General features: G+C 42.5%; 1 protein-coding gene across 2 annotated transcripts in view; it reads right to left on the bottom strand.

Moving 5' to 3' along the window:
• LOC111954607 (A-kinase anchor protein 12-like) overlaps positions 1 to 22503 on the bottom strand; it is a 51898-nt gene that overhangs the window by 12941 nt on the left and 16454 nt on the right. For both annotated transcript variants that reach the window (XM_023974473.2, XM_023974474.2), the window contains exon 2: positions 15760 to 15865. In XM_023974473.2, the coding sequence (XP_023830241.1) occupies positions 15760 to 15865 (106 nt within the window). The remainder of the gene's footprint in view (positions 1 to 15759; positions 15866 to 22503) is intronic.

The following is a 22503-nucleotide window of genomic DNA, read 5'->3' on the forward strand; positions in this document are numbered from 1 at the left end:
GCTCGCCTGAAGTAGAGTATATTGTGATAAATTGCAGGCCGCACTACTTGCCTAGAGTTTTCAGCTATACTTTTCACGGCTGTTTATTTACCACCACAGACAGATGCTGGCACTAAGACCGCACTCAGTCAGCTGTATAAGGAAATAAGCAAACAGGAAACCACTCACCCAGAGGGGGCGCTCCTAGTGGCCGGAGACTTTAATGCAGGGAAACTTAAATCAGTTCTACCTAACTTCTATCAACATGTTGTTGTTTTTATTTACCTACCTTTTGTTCACCTAATTCCTTTTTTGCACTATTGGTTAGAGCCTGTAAGTAAGCATTTCACTCTAAGGTGAAATATTTATATTTCCTGTTATATTCGGCGCACGTGACAAATAAACTTTGTTTTGACAGAAAGAAAATGTGGCTGTTGAACTAGTGACAGGTGAGATAAAAAGAAACATACACACACGCACACACTGCCTGAAATTCCTGCCATGTCTATGTGTTTTGACAGGAGTGGGGTGGAGGTAGTGGGATAAGTTCACAGGCTCTGTAAAACCTCTGAGGCCCCCTTTCCTGTGACATCCCCCTACAGCAGGGGAAAGCTCACATCTGGTGCTGGGAGTCTTTTCTCTGGGGGTACTCAGCCTACCCTTGGACTCTCAGACTGGGAGACACACAGTCTCTTAATCAGAAAAACATGCTCATATCTTCATAGTGACCCTGTCACTCTCTCTTCTGACTGTCTATCTGCCAGATCAACACTCACACACACACACACACGTCCCTACCCCCCCACCACACACGCAATATACCCATAAAACAGCAGTATTAGAATACAGTTCAATATTAATAATTTGCCCTCTGACAACCTTGCTAATGTTAGTTTTTAATGCATGTCTGAAGATAATCCTATCTTTTTAGAGCCAACTAATGAAAGATCTTTCTCATCAATTTCTCTAAGGGATGAAAGAATGTGAAAAACACAAGGTAATATATCAAAAGAAATGTTAAACTAAGACATAAGACATTGGAGCATAAAGTTTCAATTTAAATTAAACAAATTATATACAGTGCATTCAGAAAGTATTCAGACCCCTTGACTTTTTCCACATTTTGTTACGTTATAGCCTTATTCTAAAATTAATACAATATTTTCCTCAATCTATACACAATACCCCATTATGACAAAGCAAAACAAGTTTTTCAAATTTTTTGCAAATGTATAAATAAATAAGTATTCACACCCTTTACTCAGTACATCCTCGAGTGTGCTTGGGTATGACGCTACAAGCTTGGCACACCTGTATTTGGGCAGTTTCTCCCATTCTTCTCTGAAGATCCTCTCAAGCTCTGTCTGGTTGGATGGGGAGTGTTGCTGCACAGCTATTTTCAGGTCTCTCCAGAGATGTTCGATCGGGTTCAAGTCCAGGCTCTGGCTGGGCCACTCAAGGACATTGAGACTTATCCTGAAGCTACTCCTTCGTTGTCTTGGCTGTGTGCTTACGGTCATTGTCCTGTTGGAAGGTGAACCTTCACTCCAGTCTGAGGTCCTGAGCGCTCTGGAGCAGGTTTTCATCAAGTATCTCACTGTACTTTGCAACTGTTCATCTTTCCCTCGATCCTGAATAGTCTCCCAGTCCCTGCCGCTGAAAAACATCCCCACAGTATGATGCAACCACCACCATGCTTCACCATAGGGATGGTGCCAGGTTTCCTCCAGATTTGACGCTTGGCATTCAAGCCAAAGAGTTCAATCTTGGTTTCATCAGACCAGAGAATCTTGTTTCTCATGGTCAGAGTCCTTTAGGTGCCTTTTGTCAAATTCTAAGTGGTGTGTCATGTGCCTTTTACTGAGTAGTGGCATCCGTCTGGCCACTCTACCATAAAGGCCTGATTGGTGGAGTGCTGCAGATTGGTGTAGTGCTCCCATCTCCACAGAGGAACTCTGGAGCTCTGTCAGTGACCATCAGGTTCTTGGTCACCTCCATTACAAAGGCCCTTTTCCTCGATTGCTCAGTTTGGCAGGGCGGCCAGCTCTTGGTGTTTCCAATCTTTTTCCATTTAAGAATGATGGAGGCCATTGTGTTCTTGGGGACCTTCAATGCTGCAGACATTTTTTGGAACCCTTCCCCAGATCTGAGCTCTACGTACAATTCCTTCAACCTCATGGCTTGGTTTTTGCTTTGAAATGAACTGTCAACTGTGGGACCTTATATAGACAGTTTTGTGCCTTTCCAAATCATGTCCATCAATTGAATTTACAACAGGTGGACTCTAATCAAGTTGTAGAAACATCAAGGATGATCAATGGAAACAGGAGTTCAATTTCGAGACTCATAGCAAATGGTCTGAATACTTATGTAAATAAGGTATTTGTTTTTTATTAGTAATACATTTAAAAAAAAATCTAAACCTGTTAATCAATTTTAGAATAAGGCTGTAACCTAAGAAAATATGCAAAAAGGGAAGGGATCTGAATACTTTCAGAATGCACCGTATATCCCTAAAAACACTTATATTTTAAGAGATATGTGAGGCTAGGGCTGTGGCAATCACGAAATGTCATCAGCTGGTGATTGTCAAACAAGTAACTGTCGGTCTCACAGTAATTGACCGTTAATTAACAAACACATTTATCATCTCCTGGCTTCCACACAGGCTACAAGCCAGTTTAAAAAGTCAAATAAATCCATGTAATATAGCCTACACCTTCACAATAAATCCATTATTTATTTTAGACAGGTCTAAAAGAAGCATGATATATAGAAAATGTAGTCCATTTCTGGAAAAAAATTATAGCATATTGCTTGGTTCTAATTATTAAAGTAAGAACTCGGACACTGAAAGCTTAAACCAACTTTATTCTTCCCAAAGGATCAATCAGCTGAATCGACGAAAACATATTCACACGAGCACCTGTATTTAACCCTTTCTCCTAATGCTGAGTCTCCTCCTACACATCTGAACAGCCAATGCATCTCTGTTGCTAGACAGAACCGTTAGTGATATCTGTTCTTCCTCACTTCATCTGACCTGACCTCTGCCCCAAAGTGCTCACTCCTCCACAACTCACAGGAAGGACACCTGTATACTTAATAATAATTTCTGGGACTGGTACCAGACTGTATCTCTTCTCCTCCCAGAGGATCCCTGATGGCTAACAATAACCTATCCTGACATAATGTAAACGTTATACATTACCCTCTCTACCTTAGTGACATGAATAAGTATATTTCCTATTCTCAGAACCCAACAATACTCTGAGTTGTCCTTATGTTAGATCCTGATGTGGCTATGTGTAACGATAGTCATTTTCTTCCTCCTCCTCGGACGAGGAGAGGCGAGACGGATCGGACCAATACGCAGAGTGGTTACTTTCCATAGTGATTTAATATATAACAAAAACAATATGCGATACAAAATAACTACCGTGACAGTCCCGTGTGGTAAAACACTGACACAAGAACAAACACCCACAAAACACACGTGAAACCCCGGCTGCCTAAGTATGATTCTCAATCAGGGACAACGATTGACAGCTGCCTCTGATTGAGAATCATACCAGGCCGAACACACAAAACCCCAACATAGAAAACAACACATAGACAACCCACCCAACTCACGCCCTGACCATACTAAATAAATACAAAACAAGGGAAAACAGGTCAGGAACGTGACACTATGCCAAATGGCTGTGGGCTACACTGGTTAATTTAGCAGACAAGATTTGTTTAATTAATATTCCGTGTAATTATTTTATAGTATGAAGAATACAATTGAACAAAGCTGAATAAAATACATTTTCTCCAAACGATTTGAGGGAGTGTGCACATGCGGCTATTCTGTCTTGAGTGGTTAAGAAATAGGTACTCCTACATATATGCTTAATTTAGAGTTATTAATGTAACTTTAGTTGTTCTACAAACGTTGGGCTATATGTTTTGATTTTTAATACATTGTAAGGCTGCATGATGAGACTAATGTTGATATGAAAAAAGTCGCTGGAAAGGCATGTGCTCTGCTTTGTTTTTTTTGTGCAGGCTGTACACACTCCAATAGTCTCTCATTCACAATTTGACAAGCACTTGATAATGCCTCGAATTTCTCGGCGGCATCCCCTTTGTGGCCGTAATGCACCCAAAACAAATCCATGCCTATTGCGGCCCGGAGTGCTGCGTTGTGCCCTATAATACTGCCTTTCATACCCCTTGACTTATTCCACATTGCTGTGTTGCAGCCTGAATTAGAACATTTCTCTCAACAATCTACACACAATACCTCAATGAAAAAGTGAAAACATGTTTTTATGAAATTGTTAAAAATGCTTGAACATATGAAGAATGGTACTCAGTGATGTGTTGTGTGGTTTTGCCTCAAATCATTTCTTTGACATATTTTTTGCAGTTTCACTTTAGCGCCCTATTGCAAACAGGATACATTTTGGAATATTTGTATTCTGTACAGGCTTCCTTCTTTTCACTCTGTCTTTTAGGTTAGTATTGTTGAGTAACTACAATGTTGATCCATCCTCAGTTTTCTCCCATTACAGCTATTAAACTCTAACTGTTGTAGAGTCCCCATTTGCCTCATGGTGAAATCCCTGAGCGGTTTCCTCCCTCTTCCGGTAACTGAGTTAGGAAGGACGCCTGTATATTTGTAGTGAATGGGTGTATTGATACACCATCCGAAGTGTAAATAATAACTTCACCATGCTCAAAGGGATATTCAATGACTTTTTATTTAATTGTTTTACCCGTCTATGAATAGGTGCCCTTTGAGAGGCATTGGAAAACCTCCCTGGTCTTTGTGTTTGAATCTGAGAAGAGAACCAGACGAGTAACCAGTGGTTAGGATAGACATAAACACTTTACTTGGAAAAAGCTCAACAGTAGTGTGGCGTACAGCAGGTCAGCCACCAGGGGGAGTCTCGTCGAGGCCTGGTAACAGATGGAGTATACATCACGAGGCGATGACTCGATCTGCTGGACGTGCCAGGTCTCGACGGGCTTTCCAGCCAGGACTAATTGGGGCTGATTAGGAGCTGGTGAGTAATCAAGGGCGATTTGCTCATCCACTGTGCAAGGCCCATAAAGCTGCCAGAAGGGCAGTACACAGGAGGACTACGGGAAGTGAGGTGACTTCCATGTGGTTGGATACGGTTACCCGAGCTAAGACGAGGGAGTTGAGGTTGTGTGCCCGACAGGATACAGGAAGACACGGAGCCCAGGAGAAGGTATACCGGAGAGGGTCTCATGGGGGAGATTAAAAATCGGACATGTTGGCTGGATTCACAATATGTTTATCTTTCATTTGCTGTATTGGACTTGTTAATGTGTGGAAGTTAAAMATTTCAAAAAAATATTTGATGAATTTTGCGCTCTGCGAAGGCAGCGGAAAAATGTGCATATTTGAGGTATAAATCATAGTTTTACATTGCAGCTACAATCACAAATAGCACTGAAGCAGCCAGAATAATTACAGAGAGCAACGTGAAATACATAAATACTCATCATAAAACATTTATGAAAAATACATGGTGTACAGCAAATGAAAGATAAACATCTTGTGAATCCAGCAAGTATTTCCGATTTTTTAAGTGTTTTACAGCAAAAACACAATATAGAAATATATTAGCTTACCACAATAGCCAAACACACAACCGCATTTATTCACCGCAAAGATAGCTTTAGCAAAAACCAGCAATAAATATAAAATAAATCACTAACCCCGTGGACAACTTCATCAGATGACAGTCTTATAACAGCATGTTACACAAAACATTTATGTTTTGTTCGAAAATGTGCATATTTAGAGCTGAAAACCGTGGTTATACATTGTGAAAATGTAGCAACTTTTTCCCAGAATGTCCGGATATATTTCTGACACTCACCTAATCTGACCAAATAACTCATCATAAACTTTACATAAAAATACTTGTTGTATGGCAAATGAAAGATACACTGGTTCTTAATGCAACCGCTGTGTTAGATTTTTAAAAATTACTTTAGTACGACATACAGCTTGCGTTATTGCGAGACAGCGCCCGCTAAAAGGGCGGAGAATAGGACTAAACATTTCACACAAAAATACGAAATAACATCATAAATTGTTCTTACTTTTGTTGAGCTTCCATCAGAATCTTGTACAAGGAGTCCTTGGTCTAGAATAAATCGTTGTTTGGTTTTAGAATGTCCCTTTCTCCTGTCGAATTAGCAACCTTAGCTAGCCAAGTGGCGCGAACATGTCCATCTTCTCTCGACGCAAACAACGGAAAACTCCAAAAGTCCCGATAAACTTTGAGTAATCTGATAAAACTCGGTTGAAAAAACATACTTTACGATGATATTATCACATGTATCAAATAAAATCAGAGCCGGAGATATTAGCCGTGTATACCGAACGCTTTTCAGAAGGCAATCTGGGGTTCCTTCTCGCGCCTTCGAAGACAATGAAATTTCCGGACCTGTCACTCCAAAAGCTCTTGTTCGACCTCAGATCAAGCTAGACACCCCATTTCACCTCCCACTGCCTGTTCACATCTAGTGGAAGGCGTATGAAGTGCATGTATATCAATAGATATAAGCCAGTTGAATAGGCAGGCCCGATTTCAGATTTTTCACTTCCTATCTGGAAGTTTGCTGCAAAATGAGTTCTGTTTTACTCACAGATATAATTCAAACAGTTTTAGAAACTTGAAAGAGTTTTCTATCCGATAGTAATAATAATATGCATATTGTATGATCTAGAATAGAGTACAAGGCCGTTTCATTTGGGCACGATTTTTTCCCAAAGTGAAAATAGCGCCTCCTACACACTAACAGGTTTTAATGGACCATTTTTTTTTTGCTTTTCTTTCAAAAGCAAGGACATTTCTAAGTGACCCCACACATTTGAACGGTAGTGTATACAGTCGTGGCCAAAAGTTTTGAGAATGACACAAATATAAATTTTCACAAAGTCTGCTGCCTCAGTTTGTATGATGGCAATTTGCATATACTCCAGAATGTTATGAAGAGTGATCAGATGAATTACAATTAATTGCAAATTCCCTCTTTGCCATGCAAATTAACTGAATCCCCCAAAACATTTCCACTGCATTTCAGTCCTGCCACAAAAGGACTAGCTGACATGATGTCAGTGATTCTCTCGTTAACAAAGGTGTGAGTGTTGACGAGGACAAGGCTGGAGATCACTCTGTCATGCTGATTGAGTTTGAATAACAGGCTGGAAGCTTGAAAAGGAGGGTGGTGCTTGGAATCATTGTTATTCCTCTGTCACCATGGCTACCTGCAAGGAAACACGTGCCGTCATCATTGCTTTGCACAAAAAGGGCTTCAGAGGCAAGGATATTGCTCCCAGTAAGATTGTACCTAAATCAACCATTTATCGGATCATCAAGAACTTCAAGGAGAGCGGTTCAATTGTTGTGAAGAAGGCTTCAGGGTGCCTAAGAAAGTCCAGCAAGCGCRAYGACCYTCTCCTAAAGTTGARTCAGCTGCGGGATCGGGGCACCACCAGTACAGAGCTTGCTCAGGAATGSCAGCAGGCAGGTGTGAGTGCATCTGCATGCACAGTGAGGCAAATACTTTTGGAGGATGGCCTGGTGTCAAGAAGGGCAGCAAAGAAGCCACTTCTCTCCWGGAAAAWKATCAGGGACAGACTGATATTCTGCAAAAGGTACAGGGATTGGACTGCTGAGGACTGGGGTAAAGTCATTTTRTCTGATGAATCCCCTTTCCGATTGTTTGGGGCATCCGGAAAAAAGCTTGTCCGGAGAAGACAAGGTGAGCGCTACCATCAGTCCTGTGTCATGCCAACAGTAAAGCATCCTGAGACCATTCATGTGTGGGGTTGCTTCTCAGCCAAGGGAGTGGGCTCACTCACAATTTTGCCTAACACAGCCATGAATAAAGAATGGTACCAACACATCCTCCGAGAGCAACTTCTCCCAACCATCCAGGAACAGTTTGGTGACGAATAATGCCTTTTCCAGCATGATGGAGCACCTTGCCATAAGGCAAAAGTTATAACTAAGTGGCTCGGGGAACAAACATCGATATTTTGGGTCCATGGCCAGGAAACTCCCCAGCTCTTAATCACATGGACAACTTGTGGTCAATCCTCAAGAGGCGGGTGGACAAACAAAAACCCACAAATTCTGACAAACTCCAAGCATTGATTATGCAAGAATGGGCTGCCATCAGTCAGGATGTGGCCCAGAAGTTAATTGACAGCATGCCAGGGCGGATTGCAGAGGTCTTGAAAAAGGGTCAACACTGCAAATATTGACTCTTTGCATCAACTTCATGTAATTGTCAATAAAAGCCTTTGACACTTATGAAATGCTTGTACTTATACTTCAGTATTCTACTGAAGCAGCAGACTTTGTGGAAATTAATATTTGTGTCATTCTCAAAACTTTTGGCCACGACTGTCTGTGTGTGTGTGTATATATATATGCACGCACACACACACACCTTGTTATAGGATTTTCAACATTGCAGAACCAATTAAATGTTTTAGATTGTAAACTTACACTTTTAATTTAGAAAATAAAGACAAATGGAATGGACAAAATGATTGGCATCCCGTATCTTGTACTTGGTTTCACAGCCTTTGGACAAGTTAACTGCAAACAAATGCTTCTTGTAGACATCAATGACCTTGCTGCACCTCTCTACTAGGAAATTCGGCCCACCTGCTCCACCACCTGCTGTTTTCAGCTCTTCACATAGGTTATGGGTGTGATTTAGGTCTGGACTTTTTGCTGGCTACTCCAGCATTTTTGATTAACCATTCCAAGGTGCTTTTGATGTGTGTTTGGGGTTGTTGTCTTGCTGGAAGACCCACAACCTTCAACAGAGAGACAATTTTTGGACGTTAGGTTGAACATTGCACTCCAAAACACATTGATAATCTGTCGATTTCATTATGTTTTACACACATTCAAGAGTCGGGCAAAGCAACCCCACAGCATTATCGAACCTCCCACATGTTTGATTGTAGGGAGGGTGTTATTTTCTTTGAATGCTTCATTTGGTTGTTGGTAAACGTAGGGAGACCCCACTGCTGAAAGAGACACAAGCTAGCTTTATCTAACTTCTCAAAGACCCACGTAAACAAGCCTAAATCCCGGGGGAAATGTTATGTGGACCAGTGAAACAAAAGTAGAGCTCTTTGGCAATACAGATCAGCTTTACCACGACCAAAAGAAGCATTCAATGAAAAGAAAACCCTCCCTACAATCAAACATGGGGAGGTTCAATAATGCTATAGGTTGCTTTGCTATCTCCGTTACTGGGGGTTTGAAAGTGCGCAAGTCATCATGAAATCAGCAGATTATCAGGACTATCATGCCGTGGCTTTGTTTTCTAAATTACAATAAACACATTTCTTAACTATTCAATTTGTATCGTGGAAGTTTAGCATTACAGCGTGATTGACATTTAAAGGCAATGTCCCCACGTTATGTTACCTTTTCTAGCTCGCCATCTGTAACACTTCAGCGATACAGATTGAATAGAGCCCTAAATTATCAATAGGATGTAAAAGGTTCAGGAAAGCAGGGCTGGCAGGGCTAGAGTGGTGTATACCATGAATGGTCTTGGCTACAACTGTAGTAGAGTTACATCAGTGAGATGGGAAGATGCTCCCTAGGAATTATCCAAGTGCTACTCACCAATCTGATCTAATGGTATGCAGCCTCTGCCGAATCCCCAACAACCAGATGTTCCGGCTTTCAGGGGAATTGGAAAGAGGGCATCCGCTTTTGGACGTTAACAAGGTGACACTCCATCTAACTCCTCCTCCGCATTTACTGGATTGGTTGAACAGTGCAGAAGGTAATGCCCCAACAGTTTTTATTTCTTCTCATCAAGACCAGTATGTAGGAGATCTAGTTTCAGCCATTTCTTTAACGTCTGCTACTTTAGGTTAAATGGTATGTTACGGGTCTCCCCAGTGGCGCAGCGGCCTAAGGCAATGCATCACTACAGATCCTGGTTCAATACCGGGCTGTGTCGCAGCTGGCCACGACCAGGAGACTCATGACATCATGAGCGATACATGGAAAATACCATATATATTTATATAAGTATACCATTTATATAAGTATGAGCGAGCCCAAGTTCCAGGTATTTGCAAACTACCAAAGCACATTCTTTATCTTTGAGAAATTCCCACAAAGTTAGGAAAACCAAACAATGATGCTTTTTCAGCCAAAACATAAAAAGAGTAAAAATAATATTTAGGTCAGTGACCATATAGTTAGCCTTAAACATTCCTTCAGTTAAAGAGATCTTTCAGGTAAGCCCTCCCCACACCCAACCTCTCCTCACTCCCCTTTTACACCCKCAAAACCCCTTCCTCCCCACCTCATTGTGTGTGTTCGGAACTCAAGCAGCATGGAAGTAATGCTTGGGTCAAGGGTGCATGGGGGAGAGAGGTATAGGGTGGTTTAGCTCTGGGTAATGCCAGATCTCTTTGGGAGGGGGTCTTTCTACACTACRCCTCACCCCTTTCTCTCCTATTCACTCTGTCCTCCCGTGTCCTTCAAATACAGTTCCACCAGACTTTAGAAAAGKAAATGGAAATCAGTCTGAAACCCCTCTCTCTTCACTCACTCCCTTTTTCTGGAGAGGTGACAGCTCACTGCTCCATATATCATATGGRGAATGTCACCAGTCATGAAGGGATGTTTCCAGAGTCACTCCGCTGAGGCAGTGTGGAGACTTCAAACTCTTTGGAGTTCCTTGCAAAGAAATATGACTATATTAGCAATGGAAGGAAGTAGTATGGAGTCAATGAGCKTTAATGCAACTTAAGACACCAGAACCACAAATAGCCTTTATTCTTGATTCCTACACTTCCAAGAATTTTTCTCAAATGGGTGCTAACGTCTCTAATCGAGTACTGTCTGGATGGATCCCCCCACACACAGAGTGTTCTGAGATGGAGCCTCATAATGCAAAACTACACACACAGACCTCCGAAGTTATCAGAGGAACAGAAGAGTTGCTGCAGGGCAAAATACACACATAGTCAAGTAGAAGCCTGTGAAAAAGTCCAACTCAATGAAACACAAYGCATCTTCTTTTCACAACACTCAACACTTCCTGTTAGTCATGTCTTTAAATGTGTTCATTTGCGGAAGAAATTAAATGAAATAAAGGCTTCATGGTTCTCATCCGAGAGMGGTGAGYGGTGAGAGGAACGCCAAGGGGACACTGACCCTTAAAACATATCTCTATTTGGGAGTACAGGGAAAGCCCCTCTCACAGTGAAAATGGCCTGAAGGTTCTAGAGAAAAGTCTTATCCTATTAGAGTAAAGTCTGCTTTGTTTATCCACAGCTTACTATTGTAATACTTCTCTTATAGTAATTTAACTGAAGTACAAGAGCAAACAAGTGTCTTGAACACATGTTAAGTAAAAGTAGTTTTTTAACATGTCATAAGCATACGTCTGGAGATGAATGTACAACATAAAACATGCCCGTATTGAACATGTAGTTAAAGAAGAGTCTCTGAATGAATAAGGTTAACATTGGATAGCTTAACTAGAGTTCACACACAGCTATACCCACTTATTAAATCAGTGGCGCCAACATTAATTCACCAAGAATGTGGCTTTGATGACACCACTGAGGCTCTCTATTATAACAGTGACTAATTAGGAAGTCTGTATTTCTCTCAGCAACCTAATTGAACTGTATTAATATGGTATTATAGTAGTAATATTATGCTGAGTTGACAGTGAGTCAGGGAGAGAGGAATGTTACTATGTCTGGAGAGGCGAAGAATACTTCGGATGGGGCGTGTTCCTTTCCCCCTGTATGGACCAGTGCGTTCTCTCTGTGTGAGTCATCATCACCGTCACATTCCTCGACTTCCATACATACTGGCACACACTCCCGCACAGATGGATTGGACAGAGCTTAGTGTAATGAAGTGTAGCATAGATGACTGTGTTGGTTGGAATATGTTGCCGAAACACTAAGACTGTGGGTTCAACCCGACTTGGAACGACGATGTGTGTTGTATTTACTGAGGGAAAGCCTCAATATCATGAACATTTCATTACAGTAAGCCTAAGCCTATCGCATTTTCATAGCATTTCTATAACAAACATGAAATAGATATTACATAACCACAGCTAAAGCAATGGCAAGTAATTACTGAACCGTATATCCCCAAAATATAGATATCTCGGCACCACCAAGTTTTATACCAGTGACGCCTCATGTATCTCCAGCATAAAAAAACAGGCCTTAAGTTAAAGCCCCCATGCAGTCTTTATAATAAAACATTTGAAATCACTGATGTGTAATAAGTCACTGTGTTAATTTTATGAAAACAACGGAAACATATATTTATCATTTATTTATTCTTAATGTTTTGTACACAGTGTGTATATATACACTGAACAAAAATATAATTGTCAGGCACATCTCTGGAGTTACACCAACCTCAACAGACTGTTAGTGTGTGTCACTTCCGGTCACAATTTGCAGACTTGTTTAGGTGCTGCTGTGCGTTTTGTTGCTAACCTTACTTTGCTACCTGACAACTTGACGTTTTTTACTTTTTAATTACGTTTATATTTTTTTGTTTTTCCCTCGCTCAACTTTTTTTCCATTCAATTTTTTCACTCCGGACGCTTTATCTGGACGTGGTTTGTCAGGACCTCCACCAGCCGCAGCTAAGTAGTAACATTAACATGATGCCTTCTAATTGCAGTCATTGTACTCATAATATACAGGAGAAGGATCGCCTTACGGCGAGGATAGCTGTGCTTCAAGCCCAGCTTCAGATGCAATCGTTAGGCAAGTAAGTGCCACCAGTAAGTACAGATAGTAGTATAKATCCCCTCGCACAGTCCCTGCAGCTGGACAAATTTCTCATGGCTTCTGGAGGGAAATGCTGTAGGAATGCTCAACCGGTGTCACTCATTCAGCTGACAAAAACTTTCAAACGGTTCTCTCCATTAAGCAGCGAGTTGGAGTCAGAGGCCGAGCCTTCTCTGGTCTCTACTCCTCCCGTTACGGGGTCTGAGACGCCGAAGCCTCCCACCATTAGCTCTGACAAATTGAAAACCCTAGTCATTGGCGACTCCATTACCCGTAGTATTAGACTTAAAACGAATCATCCAGCGATCATACACTGTTTACCAGGGTGCAGGGCTACCGACGTTAATGCTAATCTGAAGATGGTGCTGGCTAAAGCTAAAACTGGCAGGTGTAGAGAGTATAGGGATATTGTTATCCACCAACGATGTTAGGATGAAACAGTCAGAGGTTACCAAGCGCAACATAGCTTCAACGTGTAAATCAGCTAGAAAGATGTGTCGGCATCGAGTAATTGTCTCTGGCYCCCCCCCCAGTTAGGGGGAGTGATGAGCTCTACAGCAGAGTCTCACAACTCAATCGCTGGTTGAAAACTGTTTTCTGCCCCTCCCAAAGGATAGAATTTGTAGATAATTGGCCCTCTTTCTGGGACTCACCCACAAACATGACCAAGCCTGGCCTGTTGAGGAGTGACGGACTCCATCCTAGCTGGAGGGGTGCTCTCATCTGATCTACGAACATAYGCAGGGCTTTAACTCCCCTAGCTCCACAATGAAATAGGGTGCAGGCCAGGCAGCAGGCTGTTAGCCAGCCTGCCAGCTTAGTGGAGTCTGCCATTAGCACAGTCAGTGTAGTCAGCTCACCTATCCCCATTGAGACCGTGTCTGTGRCTCGACRTAGGTTGGGCAAAACTAAACATGGCGGTGTTCACCTTAGCAATCTCACTGGAATAAAGACCTCCTCCAGTCCTGCCATTATTGAAAGAGATTGTGATACCTRACATCTCAAAATAGGGCTACTTAATGTTAGATCCCTCACTTCCAAGGCAGTTATGGTCAATGAACTAATAAATMATCATAATCTTGATGTGATTGGCCTGACTGAAACATGGCTTAAGCCTGATGAATTTACTGTGTTAAATGAGGCCTCACCTCCTGATTACACAGGTGACCATATCCCCCGCATATCCCGCAAAGGCAGAGGTGTTGCTAACATTTATYATAGCAAATTTCAATTTACCCCCCAAAAACTACGTTTTCGTCTTTTGAGCTTCTAGTCATGAAATCTATGCAGCCWACTCAATCACTTTTTATAGCTACTGTTTACAGGCCTCCTGGGCCATATACAGCGTTCCTCACGGAGTTCCCTGAATTCCTATCGGACCTTGTAGTCATGGCAGATAATATTCACATTTTTGGTGACTTTAATATTAACATGGAAAAGTCCACAGACCCACTCCAAAAGGCTTTRGGAGCCATCATCGACTCATCGCCATCATCGTTTTGTCAATCAATTGAATTTACTCCAAGTTGTAGAAACATCTCAAGGATGATCAATGGAAACAGGATGCACCTGAGCTCAATTTCGAGTCTCAGAGCAAAGGGTCTGAATACTTATGTAAATAAGGTATTTCTGTTTTAAAATTTGAAGACATTTATTATGGGGTATTGTATGTAGATTGATYGGGATTTTTTATTTRATTTAATCCATTCTAGAATAAGGCTGTAACGTAACAAAATGTGGAAAAAGTGAAGGGGTCTGAATACTTTCCTAATYTACTGTACTGTCTAATCTCACCAGATCATTCTCTACATACAGTCCATCACTTCATTAAATAGGCTTTTTGACAGTGTGGTATGTGACATATCTCTCTGTTTAAAGTAGTATAGAGTTACTCCTTCCCCTGGCAGAACAGAGTTATTAAACGGCGAGGGTCACTTTTGTTCGAGTCAGGTCATTGCCTGCTAAATATTTAGGGAGGGAAGTGCCCGTGCAGCCCTCCCAGATAGACGGAGACCCTGTTAGGAACCTTAACGTAAATAAACAAACACACATACACAGAGTGGGCAGGGTCGTAAGGAATTCTACCTGGCTTTATTTAAGACCACAAACAAATTACTTTCAGGCTAGTTCAAGTGAATGGGCAGGTGTCTACACACAGTCTTACACCAGATTACCTAGAACAACTGAGCCTCCATGCAGTCCAGATGTGTGTTGGCTATGTGAGTGTGTGACATGCTGACCACATGGCTCGCGTGCGCGAGGGTTGCAAAATAAATGTACACATGTTATTCAATCATTGCACCGCTCTGCTAYCGCGTCAACAAGTGTCTGCMTAGCCAGGCGCTAAAATAGAACTTGGTTCTATTTGTGACGCTTGACGCACTGCAAGTCCRGCCTCTCCCATCTCCTCATTGGTTTTTAGGAGCATATACCCACGTGGGTGATAGAAAGATGAACTGAGGTCCACACTCCAGTCCAGTTGGTAATGCATCTTAAAGTTGGTTGCCAACCGCCATATAAAGTCCAAAGAAGAAGAAGAATCCTGAAGGAGGAGAGATTACTAGAAACAAACTCGGTTTACCCTTTTATCTGTGGATTAATTGTCTGATTAAAGGACCTTGTGCATTTCCGGTAAAATAACAACCCAATGTTTATATCCCAGGACAAAGTTGCAGGGATCTACAGATCACACAGACACACACACGAAGGGCCAGAGGCTGAACATGGGTAACATTGTATTTTGTGTCAGTCAGGGGCCATACCACACTCACACACACACACTCTCTCTCACACACACCCCACCCACCTGCACATCGAATGCACACATACGATCAGGGACAAACTCAAACAGACACATCCATACATAAACACAAGCTCACAGACAATCCCAATCACATAGATAAATAAACAACTGTCTCTCTAACCTTCCTCTGCCAGGGTGTTGTCCTCTGAGTGGCCATTGAGCTCTGTCTGTTCATCTGCCTTCCCATTCAGACTGGAGATGGAGATCTGTCCATTCTTCTGCTGGAGCTGATGAAGAAGAAGGGGGGGAGAGGAGAGGAGAGAGAGAGCACTGAAAGATAACTCCAACAACACAGCAGAGATACTCATCAGTAAAGCACAGCATCTGCACAGTATTCAATCCACAAATTGGATGTCTTGTCAAGAGAGCAGAACAAAAACTAATGGTTTTCATCAAGGTTTTAAAATAAACATGTATCATAATAATATTCCTCCATCCAACAATGACATATAATGTCAAATTCATAACAAAGTAGCTACACACCTCTCAGAGGTGTCATGCCCATAGGGGGCACAAGGGCAAGTGCCGTCTCAGACTTAAAACAGTGCAATAATAATACCTGTGCCTCGACACAATCCTGTCTCGGCGCTCTACGGACAGATCTTTTTGTCCAAGCCATGGCTTGGTTTTTGCTCTGACATYCACTGTCAACTGTGGGACCTTATACAGACAGGTGTGTGCCTTTCCAAATCATGTCCAATCAATAGAATTTACCACAGGTGGATCAAGTTACAGAAACATCTCAAGGATGATCAGTGGAAACAGAATGCACCTGAGATCTCATAGCATATGGTCTGAATACTTGTGTAAATAAGGTACTTCTGTTTTTAATACATCTGCAAAAAAAACAAAATGTAAACCTGTTTTCGCTTCGTCCTTATGGTGTATTATGTGTAGATTGACGAGGAGAAACACTAATATAATACATTTTAGAATAAGGCTGTAACGCAACAACATGTGGAAAAAGTCAAGGAGTCTGAATACTTTGAAAATGCACGGTATATCTAAACTCAGCAAAAAAAGAAACGTCCCTTTTTCAGGACCCTGTCTTTCAAAGATAATTCGTAAAAATCCAAATAACTTCACAGATCTTCATTGTAAAGGGTTTAAACACTGTTTCACATGCTTGTCAATTGAACCATAAACAATTAACGAACATGCACCTGTGGAACGGTCTTAAGACATTAACAGCTTACAGACGGTAGGCAATTAAGGTCACAGTTAAGAAAACTTAGGACACTAAAGAGGCCTTTCTACTGAATCTGGAAAAACAGCAAAAGAAAGATCTGCGTGAACGTGTCTTAGGCATGCTGCAAGGAGGCAAGAGGACTGCAGATGTGACCAGGGCAATAGATTGCAATGTCCGTACTGTGAGACGCCTAAGACAGAGCTACAGGGAGACAGGACGGACAGCTGATCGTCCTCYCAGTGGCAGATCACGTGTAACAACACCTGCACAGGATCGGTACAGCCGAACATCACACCTGCGGGACAGGTACAGGATMGCAACAACTACTGCCCGAGTTACACCAGGAACGCACAATCCCTCCATCAGTGCTCAYACTGTCCGCAATAGGCTGAGAGAGGCTGAAWTGAGGGCTGATAGMCCTGTTGTAAGGCAGGTCCTCACCAGACATCACTGGCAACAACGTCGCCCATGGGCARAAACCCACCGTCGCTGGACCAGACAGGACTGGCAAAAAATGCTCTTCACTGACGAGTCSCGGTTTTGTCTCACCAGGGGTGATGGTCGGATTCGAGTATAACGTTGAAGGAATGAGCGTTACTCCGAGGTCTGTACTCTGGAGCGGGATCAATTTGAAGGTGGAGGGTCCGTCATGGTCTGGGGCGGTGTTTCACAGCATCATCGGACTGAGCTTGTTGTCATTGCAGGCTATCTCAATGCTGTGCATTACAGGAAAGACATCCTCCTCCCTCATGTGGTACCCTTCCTGCGGGTTCATCCTGACATAACCCTCCAGCATGACAATGCCACCAGCCATACTGCTCGTTCTGTGCGTGAACACAGGAATATCAGTGTTCTGCCATGGCCAGCGAAGAGCCTGGATCTCAATCCCATTGCGCACGCCTGGAACCTGTTGGATCGGAGGGCTAGGGCCATTCCCCCCCAGAAATGTCCAGGGACTTGCAGGTGCCTTGGTGGAAGAGTGGGGTAACCTCTCACAGCAAGAACTGGCAAATCTGGTGCAGTCAATGAGGAGGAGATGCACTGTAGTACTTAATGCAGCTGGTGGCCACACCAGATACTGACTGTTACTTTTGATTTTGACTCCCCCTTTGTTCAGACACATTATTCCATTTCTGTTAGTCACATGTCTGTGGAACTTGTTCAGTTTGTCTCAGTTGTTGAATCGTGTTATGTTAAAACAAATATTTACACATGTTAAGTTTGCTGAAAATAAACGCAGTTGKCAGTGAGAGGARGTTTCTTTTTTTGCTGAGTTTGTTTTCTACTGTTACCGTTTTTAAATTGAGAACACATAAGCTAAAAAGTATATAAACAGTGTGCATTGCAAATGTCCATAATGCTAATGCCATCATACTTTAGGCCAGTGCTTCCCAACTCTGGTCCTCGAGTACCCCCAACAGTACACAGTTTTATTGAAGCACACCTGATTCAACTTGTCAACTAATCATCAGGCCCTCAATTAGCGGTGGTGCAGCCATTCAAGATGCTCTCAATGGTGCAGCTATAGAACTTTTTGAGGATCTGAAGGCCCATGCCGAATCCTAACACATCTTAACACAGGCAGCACGCTGTGAAGGCACATTTGTTTTTCTTAGGTAGTGGAATGACCTTTGATCTCTTTCCAGATTTCTGGGCACATCCCACTCACCAAGCACCAATTAAAATTGMGGTGAATATGTGGTTGGTTGTAACTATAAGCAATTTGCCGTCAAGATTATCTGTACCTGGGATGCAAGATGGCGCCGACAGACATGGCAGCTTTGCTTCTAGCTCCTAAGCAACGTTGCAATATTTTGCTTTCTTACATTATTAGCTCAGAATGTTGTTTTGTGTTATGACATCCAGCCGTAAAGAACTTTTGGATATCAGAGTAGCGGGTAACTTACCAGCATTACGACCAGGAATATGACTTTAACGAATTGGATCCTTTGTTCGCTAATGTTCAGTCTCTGGTAATATAAAGTGGACGAGCTCAGGGCGAGGATCTCCTTCCAGAGAGACATCAGGGACTGTAACATACTCTGTTTCACAGAATCATTGCTCTCTCTGYATATACTGTCCCTGTTCACACAGCCAGCTGGGTTCTCAGTACATCGCACAGACAGGAATAAAGAACTCCGGGAATAAGACCGGCGGTGGTGTATATTTCATGATTAACTACTCATGGTGTGATTGTGATAACGTACAGAAACGTACGTCCTTTTGTTCACCTGACCTAGAATACCGTATTACCTGCCAAGAGATTTCTCTTCGGTACAAGCACCATCTGGACTGGACATAGCTAGACAAACTTATGTTTTTGAGAAGATCAGGGAGTTTTGCGATGAAGAGGCTATGGACATCACATGCCCTGCCCCAAAGTCAAGGGCAGGAGAGAAACAGTAGTCCCATATGTTGCTGCTACAATTTAATTGTTCCTGCTGCTCAGCTACCTTACCCCTGATTGTATGCAAATAACTACCTCATCTGTCACTGTTATTGTTATTGATATTGTTCTTGTACATACTGTATATTATTTTATTTATATTGACACTATCAGTTTCTGATATTGCTACTATGCAAGTAACCATTTGGCTGTACTGTTTACACCTTCTGTAGAGACCCATCCACTTGGCAATATGTGGCTGGAGGTTAAAGCATTTCTTTCACATGACACATCAATTTAGACAAGTGTGTCTTGGTAAGCATCATCTAATATCTATACAATATTTTTTATCTGGATACTTTCTTGTTTACCTGGAATTTTTCCTTGTAGGCTACTACCTTTACCACTTCTAGTATTACTCTTTACTACGCTACTCACTGTTTAGCACATGACCTTACATGTGAATCCTTAAAGATAAGGGTGGGGCTGGCTTAAGAGTGTGTGAACAATCCTGAATGGGTGTAGACAAAGGAGAGCTCTCCAGTAGGTACCAAAAGATTCAAAGGCAATTTTCTAAAGAGTGAGTTTACAAGTTTATCAACTGTCAAATCAGAATTACTTTCCCATTGTTCCTCAAATGCAGTGTATGATATACCATTTTGTAGCTCTGAGTCTCTACTTTTATACAATGTAAAAAAAAAKAKRATWTCTAAATTTGCTACATAAGACCGATTTGAGCCGGTCGGTCACGTAGTCTATTTTACTGTCTTTTAGTCAATGCCACTACGACATTGCTCGTCCTAATATTTATATATTTCTTAATTCCATTCTTTASTTTTAGATGTGTGTGTATTGTTAGATACTACTGCACTGTTGGAGCTAGGAACACAAGCATTTCGCTACACCCGCAATAACATCTGCTAAATCTCAGTGTATAAGTGTATGTGACCAATAAAATTTGATTTGACCTATCATCAGAAAGAGATAGCAGCATCCTTTCCACCTCTTCTCTTTCTACCTGGTGGAATTCAAACTTGTAATGCCTTTCACACATGATACAATATTTATCAGTGTATATGATACAATATTTTATCAGTGTATATGATAGTGGGCCATTAGTTGGCATTTTCCATCACTCTTGACTTCATTTTGTGCTGATAATATCCTTTCTTTTTACCTTTTGTTTACTTGGTTCTTGTCATGCAGCGCCAATCTCAAGTAACAGCATATTCGGGAATAGTACTTTCTTCTTTCATATCTCCACATACATAATATGTATACCAACAAACTCCACTGTAAAGCCTTTTTGAAATCTGACACTGGCTGGATTCACAACAAGTGTAGCCTAATTTGGTATACTGAATGCGTGATTTCATGAAAGTTACATTTCTATAGTAATTTATTTGAATTTGGCGCTCTGCATTTTCACTGGATGTTGGCCAGGTGGGACGCTACCATCCCACATATCCCAGAGAGGTTAAACAGGTCAAAATTCACAAGGCTGCGGGGCCAGACGGATTACCAGGACATGTGCTCCGACCATGTGCTGACCAACAGGCAGGTGTCTTCACTGACATTTTCAACATGTCCCTGATTGAGTCTGTAATACCAACATGTTTCAAGCAGACCACCATAGTCCCTGTGCCCAAGAACACGAAGGCAACCTGCCAAAATTACTACTGACCCGTAGCACTCACAGACGTAGCCATGAAGTGCTTTGAAAGGCTACATCAACACCATTATCCCAGAAACCCTGACCCAACCAATTTGCAAACCTCCCAAACAGATCCACAGTGATGCAACTCTATTGCACTCCACACTGCCCTTTCCCACCTAGACAAAAGGAACACCTACGTGAGAATGCTATTCATTGACTACAGCTCAGCGTTCAACTCCATAGTACACTCAAAGCTCATTACTAAGCTAAGGATCCTGGGACTAAACTCCCTCTGCAACTGGATCCTGGACTTCCTGAGGGCCGCCCCAGGTGGTGAGGGTAGGTAGCAAACATCTGCCACGCTGATCCTCAACACTGGAGCCCCTCAGAGGTGCGTGCTCAGCCCCCTCCTGTTCACCCACGACTGCCGTGGCCAGCACGACTTCAACACCATCATTAAGTTTGCAGACAACCACAGTGGTAGGCCTGATCACCGACAACGACGAGACAGCCTATAGGGAGGAGGTCAGAGACCTGGCCGGATGGTGCCAGAATAACAACATGTCCCTCAACGTAACCAAGACTAAAGAGATGATTGTGGACTACAGGAAAAGGAGGACCGAGCATGCCCCCATTCTCATGGAAGGGGCTGTAGTGGAGCAGGTTGAGAGCTTCAAGTTCCTTGGTGTCCACATCACCAACAAACTAGAATGGTCCAAACACTTCAAGACAGTCGTGAGAAGGTCACGACAAAGCCTATTCCCCCTCAGGAAACTAAAAAGATTTGGCATGGGTCCTCAGATCCTCAAAAGGTTCTAAGCTGCAACATTGAGAGCATCCTGACCGGTTGCATCACTGCCTGGTACGGAAACTGCTCGGCCTCAGAACGCGAGGCACTACAGAGGGTAGTGCGTACGGCCCAGTACATCACTGGGGCTAAGCTGCCTGCCATCCAGGACCTCTACACCAGGCAGTGTCAGAGGAAGGCCCTAAAAATTGCCACAGACCCCAGGCACCCCAGTCATAGACTGTTCTCTCTTCTCTCTACTACCACATGGCAAGCGGTACCGGACCAAAAGGCTTCTCAACAGTTTTTACCCCCAAGCCATAAGACACCTGAGCAGGTAATCAACTGGCTACCCGGACTATTTGCATTGTGTGGCCCCCCCTCCCCCAACCCCTCACCCCTCTTTCTGCTGCTACTCTCTGTTTATCATATATGCATAGTCACTTAAACTATACATTCATGTACATACTACCTCAATTAGTCCGACCAACCGGTGCCCCCGCACATTGGCTACCTGGGCTATCTGCATTGTGTCCCGGCACCCACCACCCGCCAACCCCTCTTTTACGCTACTGCTACTCTCTGTTCATCATATATGCATAGTCACTTTAACCATATCTACATGTACATACTACCTCAATCTACTGTTATAGCCTCGATTCTGTTATTTTTCACTGTCTTTTTACTGTTGTTTTTATTTCTTTACTTACCTATTGCTCACCTAATACTTTTTATGTTTTACTTAGAAACTGCACTGTTGGTTAGAGCCTGTAAGTAAGCATTTCACTGTGAGGTCTACACCTGTTGTATTCGGCGCACGTGACTAATACACTTTGATTTGATTTG

This window comes from Salvelinus sp. IW2-2015, linkage group LG28 (genome assembly GCF_002910315.2).
Source record: "Salvelinus sp. IW2-2015 linkage group LG28, ASM291031v2, whole genome shotgun sequence".
NCBI classification, from domain to species: domain Eukaryota; kingdom Metazoa; phylum Chordata; class Actinopteri; order Salmoniformes; family Salmonidae; genus Salvelinus; species Salvelinus sp. IW2-2015.